The sequence below is a fragment of the Myodes glareolus genome, chromosome 2 (assembly GCF_982192425.1).
Source record: "Myodes glareolus chromosome 2, mMyoGla1.1, whole genome shotgun sequence".
NCBI classification, from domain to species: domain Eukaryota; kingdom Metazoa; phylum Chordata; class Mammalia; order Rodentia; family Cricetidae; genus Myodes; species Myodes glareolus.
The window spans coordinates 90,965,092-90,978,922 of NC_142027.1; the positions used below are offsets into that span (position 1 = coordinate 90,965,092).

At 37.4% G+C, this 13,831-nt stretch overlaps 1 protein-coding gene across 1 annotated transcript in view; it reads right to left on the reverse strand.

The window, feature by feature from the left end:
• Positions 1 to 1,217: 1,217 nt before the first annotated feature.
• LOC148123059 (uncharacterized) overlaps positions 1,218 to 13,831 on the reverse strand; it is a 48,074-nt gene continuing 35,460 nt past the window's right edge. Inside the window, exons 4-5 of the mRNA XM_087897963.1 lie at positions 3,067 to 3,149; positions 1,218 to 2,503 (exon numbers count right to left, since the gene is read on the reverse strand). Of these exons, the coding sequence (XP_087754089.1) occupies positions 1,343 to 2,503; positions 3,067 to 3,149 (1,244 nt within the window). The 3' untranslated portion in view covers positions 1,218 to 1,342. The remainder of the gene's footprint in view (positions 2,504 to 3,066; positions 3,150 to 13,831) is intronic.

The following is a 13,831-nucleotide window of genomic DNA, read 5'->3' on the forward strand; positions in this document are numbered from 1 at the left end:
CAGGGAATGAGCTTAGATAACCACCAATGTATAAAAAAGATAATATGCATAAATAATGCAAGAGAATGCATCAATGAATAAAATCATAGAAAAATTAGATGATTTTCAAGAAAATTGTTGCAACTATGTATCATTAAGTCAAAGAAATAGACACCTATCCAAAATACAAATAACAGACATCTTCTCTCATAAATGGAACCTCAAAAAATATGAAAGAAGGATGAAAAATTTTCCAGTACTTTGAGGGCAAATGTTTTAGATGGGGGGAGTAAAACAACAAAACAAGGAGTGTATATGAACATATTACATATTTTATATAAGTAAAATGTACAAAATAATAAGATTAATTTTGTACTTACACTATCCTACCTCCAATTCTACTATATATCACAATCTCTGTTCTCTTTCAAGCATATGTCCTTTATTCATGCATTGCTAATTTTATACGTAAATTTGTATACACATTTATTCTAAGTACAAAGAGATCAGTCAATGGAATGCTACTATTCTATATGTTTTCAGGGATGTCCATTAGTTACTGGACAATCAATTTATGTTTCTCTCTGGAGTAAGTCACCTCTCCTCTCCCACTCCCTGATTTCCTAAATGACTAGAATTCTTTGCTTTATGTTTTTGCCTTGTAGATTTCCTTGTCCAGTTTTTCATGCCCATTGATAGCTTCCATCTACCTCACATTTATTTGAACCACAATTATACAAAGCTTAAAGTAATCTATGTAGTGTGCCATCTCTGTTCTACCAGCTCATCCATGGAAGTGTTCACAATTATGATACTCTACTATTAGAAAAGAGATTATCAGAAAAAAGGCAATAAAAATTGGACAAAATGTTTAACTGTTGTGTTGCAAGGACACAAATTAAAAGACTTGAATTTTAAAACAAACTAATATTTATTTAAGAATCACAAAAAATCACATAAAAATAATGTTTATGTAGCGTATAATCTCATTATATAAGCAACCATGTGCCAAGAAATTAAATGTGCAAAAAATCTGAACTAGTTTGACATTGGCTGTTTTTGTCACACATTATCTTAACATATAGTCAAGAAATGTTATTGCTCAATTTACTCCTACTAGAAATATTTACCTATTCATAGCAATTAATTCTTGAATTGCATGTTTACAATGATGTATAAATTCTGTTTACAACAAATGTTTGATGACAATAAAGTTCAAATCTGAATACGATGTTTCTAAATTCATAAGAACTGTATAGCTGTCTAAGTATTGACTAAGATTTAAAAGTTAGTTGAAGGATGTGAGTGTGAAATAAGTTGGCTAATGCATGAAGAGCCATACAATGAATTAATGTGAGGTATACTAAGAAATTTCATGAAATGTACCCATTACATGCATTTTGCTGTGGTTTCTAAGACTTAAATTTGTTTTAAAGGACTTGCCACATTCTTTACATTTGGAAGGCTTGTCACCAGTATGGAGTCTGTGATGAGTTTGAAGAGTTGAGACCTGGGTAAAGGACTTTCCACATTCTTGACATCTATAAGGTTTTTCACCAGTATGGGTTCTGTGATGAGTCTGAAGATTTGAGGCCCAGGTAAAGGACTTGCCACATTCTTGACATCTGTAGGGTTTCTCGCCAGTATGGAGTCTGTGATGAGTGTGAAGAGCTGAAGCCTGGGTAAAGGATTTGCCACATTCTTGACACCTGTAAGGTTTCTCACCAGTATGGATTCTGTGATGAATATGAAGAATTGAGACCTGAGTAAAAGATTTGCCACATTCTCGACACCTGTAAGGTTTCTCACCAGTGTGAATTCTGTGATGAATATGAAGATTTGAGGCACAGGTAAAGGACTTTCCACATTCTTGACATCTGTAAGGTTTCTCACCAGTATGGAGTCTGTGATGAGTCTGAAGAGCTGAGGCCTGGGTAAAGGACTTGCCACATTCTTGACACCTGTAAGGTTTCTCACCAGTATGGATTCTGTGATGTCTATGAAGAATTGAGACCTGGGTAAAGGATTTGCCACATTCTTGACACCTGTAAGGTTTCTCACCATTGTGAATTCTGTGATGATTATGAAGATGTGAGACCTGGGTAAAGGACTTTCCACATTCTTGACATCTGTAAGGTTTCTCACCAGTATGGGTTCTGTGATGAGTCTGAAGAGGTGAGGCCTGGGTAAAGGACTTACCACATTCTTGACACCTGTAAGGTTTCTCACCAGTATGGATTCTGTGATGTCTATGAAGAACTGAGACCTGGGTAAAGGATTTGCCACATTCTTGACACCTGTAAGGTTTCTCACCAGTATGGATTCTCTGGTGAGATTTAAAATTTGCATGACAGATAAATGGCTTGCCACAATCTTTACATTTGCATGTCTTCTCTTTGGAATTAATTCTCTTATGCATAGTGGGGCAGGTATATCTGTTGAAGCACTTTTCACATTCCATATAATTGTTTTGTTTCTCTTCATTTTGATTGTTTATATAATGCTTCCCTTGTTTCTGGTCATGCTGAAACAAAAAGAAGGTGTGTTGCAATCAAAATCATCCTTGCAATTATCATGTATGTATTTGCTCTTAGGAAAATCGGACTTCTTCTATGAACTTATATAATGAGAAAAGACATACTGTGATTTTATCTTTTGGGAATTTGTCCCTTTAAGAAGAGGATTCTGGAAACTATTCTTCTTAGAGTTCCTAGGAAACGCTTTAATAACATCATTGAATATGTAAAGTTTCTCATGACTCAAAATTCTATGGTATATTTTCAGTCTCATTTTATTGAGAAAAACTTCTCATGTTTATCTCATGAATAGCTTGTAACAAAGTGTAATTTTTGTTGAGAAAATTCTAGTGAATATTTAATAGAATACATGTCATTAAATTTTCAGGTTTTTCAATATTATTTGTAGAAAAAAATATTTTTTAAAACTTATTTTTTTTTACTGAAGATACTGCTTCTGAAAATCTGATGAATAGCGATTATTTCAATCATGACATAATCCATTCTCTTTTCTTTCTTCACCAAATATTGAAATCATTTTTAAATGGAAGGTTTTAAAATCACTACTTACAGCTATTCCTGATACCAACTTCTGAATACAATCTTGTCTATTCTCCTTTGAAAATAAGTCTTGTGTTTGATGATAATATAAAACTGGATGAAAGAAAAATATATAATTATCTGAATTAGTATACTTAGGTGAAACTTTTCAGATATATAAGTGACACAATTATATATATGTAGACATTTATGCAAGATGGCATATAATATAAAATAAACATCAAATCATTTATTCTAATGAAACAATCTTTTTAATGTAAATGGACAGAATATCTTTTATAACATACATTAAATACATTTTTAAAAATGAAAGGATTGAGTTTATGTTTTCTTAGAGGTTTCAATCATAGTTTTGAGAATAATAAATGAGATTATTGTGGTTTGAGTGAAATTACCACATATAATCAGATATCTGGATACACAGTCTAATGTTGGTAGATATTTATGAGTAAGATAAAGAGGTATCGATAGACGCCCAGGTCGCCCTGCAGTGCTGGCTACCCCCTCCTGCCTGCCTTCCCAGCTCCCATCCAGGTACGAATTCCTATATTTCTCCCTTCCCCCTGGGACCATAAAATTTCCCAAGCTCAGCTGCCTTGCAAGCTGGGCCTGCATTGTAAGCACATCCCGGAAAGAGGGAGTGCCTGTGCTTCAATAGCCTGCCTGAGGAAAGGTGGGCATTCTGTCAGTGAAGTCCCTGCCCAAGAAGGGAACCTGACCCGGTAACAGAAGTTCCAATAGAGAACATTTGAAGTAAGAGATGGGCAGACGCCAAGGCAGGACCTCATCCAACAATCTGAAAAACAACATGAAAACACCAGATCCCAAGGACCCTACAGTAGAAGGACTTGAACACCTTAACCCAGAAGAAGTGGAAAAAAGTGCCATTATGAAAGCAATAGAGTCCCTTAAACAGGATATGAATAACTCCCTTAAAGAACTGGATGAGAAATATAACAAAAAGTTTGAAGAAATGAGTATAGAATTAGATGAGAAATATAACAAAAAGTTTGAAGAAATAAGTAAATCCATGAATGAGACCCTGAGAAACCAAGAAAAAACAATCAAACAAGTAAAGGAAACAGTCGAAGAATTGAAAACTGAAATGGAGGCAATGAAGAAAACACAAACCAAGAACCGGCTGGATATGGAAAACCTAGGTAAACGAACGGAGACTACAGAATCAAGCATAACCAATAGAATACAAGAGATAGAAGAACGAATCTCAGATTCTGAAGATACCATAGAGAAAATAAATGTTCTGGTCAAAGAAAACGGCAAATCCAACAAATTCTCTACACAAATCATTCAGGAAATCAGGGACACAATAAAAAAAAAACCAAATCTAAGAATAATAGGGATTGAAGAAGGAGAAGAACTGCAGATCAAAGGCCCAGAAAATACATTCAACAAAATTATAGAAGAAAACTTTCCCAACCTAAAGAACGATATTCCTATGAAGGTTCAAGAAGCATACAGAACACCGAATAGACTGGATCAGAAAAAAACATCCCCTCGCCATATAATAATCAAAACACAAAACATACATATTAAAGAAAAAATTTGAAGAGCTGCAAAGGAAAAAGGTCAAGTAACTTATAAAGGTAAACCTATCAGGCTTACACCGGATTTCTCTATGGAAACCATGAAAGCCAGAAGATCCTGGATAGAGGTACTGCAGAAACTAAGAGACCATGGATGCAAACCCAGACTACTATACCCAGCCAAGCTATTGTTCACTATCAACGGAGAAAACAAAATATTCCAGGATAAAAACAAATTTAAGCAATACGTAATTACTAATCCAGCCTTACAGAGAATATTAGAAGGAAAATCACTACCAAAGGAATCCAAAATTCCCAACACGGCCTACAATAACTCGAACATCCAGCGACCATTCACAAGCACAAATCAAAGAAGAAAAACACATACACTCTACTACCTAAAAAAAAAAAATGACCGGAGTCAACAACCACTGGTCATTAATATCACTTAATATCAATGGACTCAATTCACCAATAAAGAGGCACAGACTTAGAGATTGGATACGAAAACAGGATCCAACATTCTGCTGTTTACAAGAAACACACCTCAACCACAAAGACGGACACCTACTCAGAGTAAAGGGTTGGGAAAAGGTTTTCCAAGCAAATGGACCTAAGAAACAAGCAGGTGTGGCCATTCTAATATCCAACAAAATCGACTTCAAACTAAAATCAATCAGAAGAAATGGAGATGGACATTTCATACTCATAACTGGAACAATTCATCATGAGAAAGTCTCAATCCTGAATATCTATGCTCCTAATATAAAGGCACCCACATATGTAAAAGAAACTCTTCTAGAACTCAAGGCAGTCATCAAACCACACACACTAATAGTAGGAGACTTCAACATTCCTCTCTCACCAATGGACAGGTCAATCAGACAGAAACCAAACAGAGAATTGAGAGATTTATTGGAGGTATTGAATCAAATGGACTTAACAGACATCTATAGAACACTCCACCCAAATAGGAAAGAATATACATTTTTCTCTGCAGCTCATGGAACCTTCTCAAAAGTTGACCACATACTCGGTAACAAAGAAAACTTCCACAGATACAAAAAAATATTAGTAACTACCTGTGTCTTGTCAGATCACCATGGACTAAAATTAGAATTCAACAACAATGCTTCCCCCAGGAAGCCAACAAACTCATGGAAGTTGAACAGTCAACTACTGAATCACCCCTGGGTCAAGGAAGAAATGAAAAAAGAAATTAAACTCTTCCTTGAATTTAATGAAAACAAAGACACAACATACTCAAACCTATGGGAAACTATGAAAGCAGTGCTAAGAGGAAAGTTCATAGCACTAAGTGCCCAATTAAAGAAAGCGGAGAAAGCACACATTGGAGACTTAACAGCACACTTGAAAGATCTAGAAAAAAAAGGAAGCTGATTCACCCAGGAGGTCTAGAAGACTGGAAATAATCAAACTGAGGGCTGAAATCAACAAAATAGAAACACAGAAAACAATCAAAAGAATCAATGAATCAAAAAGCTGGTTCTTGGAGAAAATCAACAAGATTGATAAACCCCTATCCAAATTAATCAAACGGCAGAGAAAGAACATGCAAATTAATAAGATCAGAAATGAAAAGGGGGACATAAACACAGACACAGAGGAAATTCAGAGAATCATTAGATCTTACTACAAAAGTTTATATGCCACAAAGTTGGAAAATGTAAAAGAAATGGACATTTTTTTAGGTAAGTACCATAAACCAAAGTTGAACCAAGAACAGGTGAACAATCTAAATAGACCTATTAGTCGCGAAGAATTAGAAGCTGTTATCAAAAATCTCCCTACCAAAAAAAGCCCAGGACCAGATGGTTTCAATGCAGAATTCTACCAGAACTTCCAGGAAGAGCTAATACCTATACTCCTTAACGTATTCCACAATATAGAAACAGAAGAGTCATTGCCTAACTCCTTTTATGAAGCTACAGTTACCCTAATACCAGAACCACACAAAGACAGAACCAAGAAAGAGAATTACAGGCCAATCTCACTCATGAACATCGACACAAAAATTCTCAATAAAACACTGGCAAACCGAATCCAAGAACACATTAGAAAAATTATCCATTATAATCAAGTCTGCTTCATTCCAGAGATGCAAGGCTGGTTCAACATATGCAAATCTATCAATGTAATCCATCATATAAATAAACTGAAAGAAGAAAACCATATGATCATCTCACTAGAGGCTGAAAAAGCATTTGACAAAATTCAACACCCATTTATGATAAAGGTGTTGGAGAGACTGGGGATACAAGGATCATACCTAAATATAATAAAAGCAATATACAGCAAGCCGACAGCTAACATCAAACTGAATGGAGAGAAACTCAAAGCCTTTCCACTAAAATCAGGAACGCGACAAGGCTGTCCACTCTCTCCATACCTCTTCAATATACTGCTTGAAGTTCTAGCAATAGCAATAAGACAACATAAGGAGATCAAGGGGATTCGTATTGGAAAGGATGAAGTTAAACTTTCGTTATTTGCTGACGATATGATAGTTTACATAAGTGACCCCAAAAACTCTACCAAAGAACTCCTACAGCTGATAAACACCTTTAGTAACGTGGCAGGATACAAGATCAACTCCAAAAAATCAGTGGCCCTCCTATACACAAAGGATAAAGAAGCAGAGAGGAAAATCAGAGAAACATCACCTTTCATGATAGCCACAAATAGCACAAAATATTTTGGGGTTACTCTAACCAAGGAAGTGAAAGACCTATTTGACAAAAACTTTAAGTCTTTGAAGAAAGAAGTTGAGGAGGATACCAGAAAATGAAAAGATCTTCCTTGCTCTTGGATTGGGAGAATCAACATAGTAAAAATGGCAATTCTACCAAAAGCAATCTATAGATTCAATGCAATCCCCATCAAAATCCCATCAAACTTCTTCACAGACCTTGAGAGAACAATAATCAAGTTAATATGGAAAAACAAAAAACCCAGGATAGCCAAAACAATCTTATACAATAAAAGAACTTCTGGAGGCATTACCATCCCTGACTTCAAACTCTATTATAGAGCTACAGTATTGAAAACAGCTTGGTATTGGCATAAGAACAGAGAAGTCGACCTATGGAATCGAATAGAAGACCCAGATATTAACCCACAAACTTATGAACACCTAATTTTCGACAAGGCAGCTAAAGGTATACAATGGAAGAAGGAAAGCATCTTTAACAAATGGTGCTGGCATAACTGGATGTCAACCTGTAGAAGAATGAAAGTAGATCCATATCTATCACCATGCACAAAAATCAAGTCCAAATGGATTAAAGACATCAACATTAATCCGTCCACTTTGAACTTGATAGAATAGAAAGTGGGAATTAGTCTACAAGATATAGGCACAGGAGGCCTCTTCCTAAGTAGGACCCCAGTAGCACAGACAATAAGAGAAACAATGAAAAAATGGGATCTACTGAAACTGAGAAGCTTCTGTAAAGCAAAGGACACTGTCAGTAGGACAAAAAGGCTGCCTTCTGACTGGGAGAAGATCTTCACCAACCCCTCATCAGACAATGGTCTGATCTCCAAAATATACAAAGAACTCAAGAAACTAGACACTAAAACTCTAATTAACCCAATTAAAAAATGGGGTACTGAACTTAACAGAGAATTCACAACAGATGAACTTCGAATGGCCAGAAGACACTTAAGGTCATGCTCAACCTCCTTAGCGATCAGGGAAATGCAAATCAAAACCATTTTGAGATACCATCTTACACCTGTCAGAATAGCTAAAGTCAAAAACACCAACGATAGCCTATGCTGGAGAGGATGTGGGGTGAGGGGAACACTCATCCATTGTTGGTGGGAATGCAAACTCGTGCAGCCACTGTGGAAATCAGTGTGGCGGTTTCTCAGGAAACTGGGAGTCAACCTCCCTCAGGACCCAGCAATTCCACTCTTGGGAATATACCCTAGAGATTGCCTAACATACTACAAAAGCATTTGTTCTACTATGTTCATAGCAGCACTATTTGTAATAGCCAGAACCTGGAAACAGCCTAGGTGCCCCTCAGTAGAAGAATGGTTAAAAAAGGTGTGGAACATATATACAGTAGAGTTTTACTCAGCGGTAAAAAACAATGACATCTTGAATTTTGCATGCAAATGGATGGAAATAGAAAACGCTTTACTGAGTGAGGTAATCCAGACCCAAAAAGAGGAACACGGTATGTATTCACTCATAAGTGGATTCTAACCATAATTAAAGGTCTTTGAGCCTATTATTCGTGATCCTAGAGAAGCTAAATAAGAAGGTGAACCTGATGAAGATTAGTTAGCTATCCGCCAGGAGGTAGGAAATAGACAAGAGTCCCAGGTAACCTCGGGTGCATGGGGGGGTGGGAGGGTTGTTGGAAGGGGAGAGGGTTAGAGAGAAGGGAGTTGGGGAGGAATGGGGAAAGCTCGGTGGCCTGGGATGGCGGGGGGAGGGAGGAAGGATGAATATGGGATCAGGGAAGAATATATTTCAACTAAGGGAGTCATTTTAGGGTTTACAGTAGTCTTGATTATTTATGGGATCCCAGGTCCAAAGAGAGATCCCCCAGATTGTTCTCTGGACAGAGGAGAGTGTGCCTGAACCGGCCGTGGCCCGTAACCATACTGATGTATATTTTGCTTATCACCATAGATCCTTCATCTGGCGAAGGTCGGCGATACAGACGGAGACCCACATTGGAGCACCGGACTGAGCCTCCCAAGGTCCAAATGCGGAGCAGAAGGAGGAAGAACATGAAAAAGGAAATCAGGACTGCGAGGGATGCTATCACCCACTGATACAAGGCGACTGATCTAATGAGAGTTTACCAAGGCCAGTTGGACTGGGACTGAACGAGGACGTGATCTAACCAGAATCTTGGAATTTGGCCGGATTCTCTGAATGTGGCTGGCCCGAAGTCTTTCTGAAAAGCCATTGACTATGATACTGGGACTTGTTTCCTCTGCATATACTGGATTTTGGGGATCCAGTCTGTTTGGATACTCACCTTCCTGGACCTGGAGGGAGGGGGAAAGAACTTGAACTTCCCACAGGGCAGGAAACCTTGACTGCCCTAAGGGACGAAGAGGGAGGAGGAGAGGGAGTGGGGGGAGTGGGAGGGTGTTGGGAAGAGGGGCGGAAATGGAAACTTTTATAATTTAATAAAATTTACTTTAAAAAAATAAAAAAAATAAAATAAAATTATGTGGGGAAACTGTCATTTCGGTAAAGTTTCTTAAAACTTACGTGATGAACACCAAGACTAGAGAGATGGCTAGGCAGTTGGAAGTACTAACCCAATTCAGTTCTCAGCACCGTGAAAGGTAGCTTACACCTGCTCATAACTCCAGTTCCAGGGAGATTCAGTACTTCTAGCCTCCTGGGGCAGCCACACAGACAGAATGCATAACACATAATTTTTTAAAAATGTAACTGAAAGAGTAATGCATACCTTTATTATCCAGGAAGATATTTATCAAATATCTAGGCTAGTTTTTTGGACTACTTTGAAAAAGTATAAAAACAGCTTGGTTTATTTCTTTAATTAAAGAGTATAAACTTAGCAATAAAGTTCAAAATCACACAAAAATGTGTGCATTTTCTCTAGCATCGCAGTTTTACCTTGAGAAAATTGTCCTAGGTGACACAGTGTGTTCGTGGACATCCTCGTAGCAATAACATACCCAAAGTTTTTAATAGTTGAAGATTTAGTCATATCCATAGGAAAGAGGTCTATAAAAATCATTTTATTTATTCCCAAATTTTATTAAACTAATAGTTGTATGTGTTGTTCCCAGTAAAAGAAGAGAGTGCACACGAAGGGGTTTAGGACAGCCTGATCATAACACGACCAACAGCAGCACGTTAGTCAAGTGTGGTGCAGGTGCTTGGAAACTCTGTACAGCCTTAAACATACATTTTAAAAGAGCATTTGGTGATTCAGATGGAAGTGGTTCAGTCAGCAAAGACGCAAGTTCAGACCCCCAGAACCCATGTAAAATTTAAGAGACTATCCGTGGAAGGGGATGACTGGAATCCCAGCGCCACCAAGAGTGGTAACCGGAGCCCGGCTGAATCACGAAATTTCAGGTTTGATAAGAGGCCATGTCTCAAAAGAATAAGGGCAGGAAGCGTGTGAGGGGAAAACACCCAACCCTGACCTACACACACACACACACACACACACACACACACACACATGCATGCCTGCACACATGCCCATACCCATTCTAACAAATACTACACCACAATATATTTGTTTTAAAACATATTAAAATTATATATATTGGTTGATTCCAAATTTTAACTGGAGAAATAATACATGATATTTTTAAATGAAGTGTATGTGTATGTATGTTTATGGGAAAAAGACTTGACTATAAGCCAGATCTTTACAGTGTTGTTATTGTTTTCTGTTCGTTTGGTAATCATCTTTCTGTATCGTTTATTTTTCTACACAGAAAATAAAGTATTACTTTGTGATCAGGAAAAAAAAAGATAAAGAGGTATCAACTTACTGGAATACCTATATCCCTGAACACTGGTTTTGAGAATTTTAAAGTCTACTAATGTCGATAGTGAGCTATCTATGTTCTCGTGTGGTTCTACTTGAGACATGTCACTTCTGCTCTAGCCCCTTGCCAACTGCTTTCTCTGATTCATCATCAAGGATCTTTCTTCTATATGTTGCCTTTATCTTGGAGTTTGGTCACAACAATAGATAAGCAGTTAATACAAAGACTATAACCCAAGTACAATAAAATTGTACTTATAAAATTGTATTATCTTAGTGGATATCACTCATCTCCATAATCCCTTGAAATGAACAAATTGAGTAATATTAAGAAAAAGACACAATATTAATTAAGAAAGAAGAAAAGGCAAAACCAGAAAGATTTATTACTAACTGGTCCACAGATAATCATGTATATCATATGGAAGGAATTCATAAAATTTCAGACATCAAGGAAATTCACTAGGATTGATATTATTATCAGAGATACATATTCTCTTATTCTTATACAGAAAATAGATGCCTTCATAAAATATATTCTGACTATGACTTTTTATCCCTCAAATGCCCTGAGTTTATCCCCATCTTTACTCATATCTGAATTTATCCACTTTCTGTCACTTCTTAGAAAACAAATAGTCATCTAAAGAATTACAATAAAATAATCAGAATAAAAGAAACCAGATAGGGTAAGAGAAGAAAAGTAGAGAAAGAAGAAGCATAGTAAGCATATGTAGAGAGAAAGACACACTTTTGTACCCACAAAATTGTGTAAAACAAAGCATAGCAAAACTCTAGAAGGTAGAATGTACATAAAGATACCATAAGGTAATTAATAAAAATAAATTCCCAAATTAAATATTGTGGAGGAAAAAGAGTGTAAAAATTCTATTGAGTTGTATTTTTGATATCCTTCAAGTACTGGTTATGGGGAATTCCTGTAAGTGTGACTTTTTTTGGCTAACATTTTTTAATTATTATTTTATTACTTTAAACAATACGAATTCAAATTACCACACTCTCTCTTCCTTCCACTCCCTCTCCACACCATCTTACCCCTCCCTCTTCCAATCCTAAGACAGGACAAGGCACCTTGACTTGAGGCAAGTCCAAGCCCTCCCTACTACATCTAGGTTGAACAAGGTATACATCCAAAGAGAATAAGATCCCCAAAAGCCAGTACATGCAGTAGAGACAAATTCCAGTGCCACTGTCAATGCCCGCTCAGTCTGTCCCAACTGTCAACCATATTCAGAGGGTTTGATCCCATGCTGTTCACTCCCAGGCCAGTTGGAGTTGGTGAGCTCCCATTAGCTCAGGCAAACTGTCTCAGTGGGTGAACCACTCATGATCTTGACCTCCTTGTTCATATTCTCACTGCTTCCACTATTCACCTGGACCTGGGAGCTCAGTCCAGTGTTTAGACGTGGTTTTCTGCCTCTGTTTCCATCTTTTGTTGGACAAAGGTTATATGGTGATATTTAAGAAAATCATCAGTCTGACTACACTGAAAGGCTAGTTCAAACATTCTCTCCTCTATTGCTTAGGGTCTTAGCTGGGGCCATCCTTGTAGATTCCTGGGCATTTTTCTAGACCCAGGTTTCTTGCAAACCACATAAAAGCTCCCTCAATCAAGATGTCTCTTTTCTTTTCTTTTTTTTGGTTTTCTTTTTTATTAATTTATAAAAGTTTCCACTTCCGCCCTCCTCCCAATACCCTCCCACTCCCCCCACTCCCTCTCCTCCTCCCTCTCCAGTCCTAAGAGCAGTCAGGGTTTCCTGCCCTGTGGAAAGTTCAAGTTCCTCCCCCCTCCCTCCAGGTCTAGGAAGGTGAGTATCCAAACAGACTAGGATCCCAAAAAGCCAGTACATGCAGAGGAAACAAGTCCCAGTGCCATTATCAATGGCTTCTCAGACAGTCCCCATGCCAGCCACATTAAGAAAAACCGGCCACATTCAGAGAATCCGGTTTGATCACGTGCTAGTTCAGTCCCAGTCCAGCTGGCCTTGGTGAACTCTCATTAGATCAGTCCCCTTGTATCATTGGGTGAACGCACTCCTCATGGTCCTGCCTTCCTTGTTCATGTTCTCCATCCATTTGCATGCAAAATTCAAGATGTCATTTTTTTTCCTGCTGTGTAGTACTCTAATATGTAAATGTACTACATTTTTTTCCTTTCTTTAGTTGAGGGGTATCTAGTTTGTTTCCAGGTTTTGGCTATTCCAAATAATGCTGTTATGAACATGGTTGAACAAACACTTTTGTAGTATGATTGAGCATCTTTTGGGTATATTCCCAAGAGTGGTATTGCTGGATTCTGTGGTAGGTTGATTCCCAGTTTTCTGAGAAACGGCCATACTGATTTCCATAGTGGTTTGCACAAGTTTGCATTCTCACCAGCAATGGAGGAGTGTTCTCCCTACTCCACATCCTCTCCAGCATAAGCTATCAGGTGTGTTTTTGATCTTAGTCATTCGGACAGGTGAAAGATGGTATCTCAGAGTTGTTTTGATTTGCATTTCCCTGATAGCTAAGGAAGTTAACCTTTCCTTAAAGTATCTTTTGGCCATTTGAAAAATATTGCATAGAACAAAACAAAAAGCTTAACTCTAGAAGGCATAATGTACATATATATACCATAAGATCACATATAAAAATAAATAAATTCCAAAGCTAAACGTTATGGAGAAAAAGAATATAC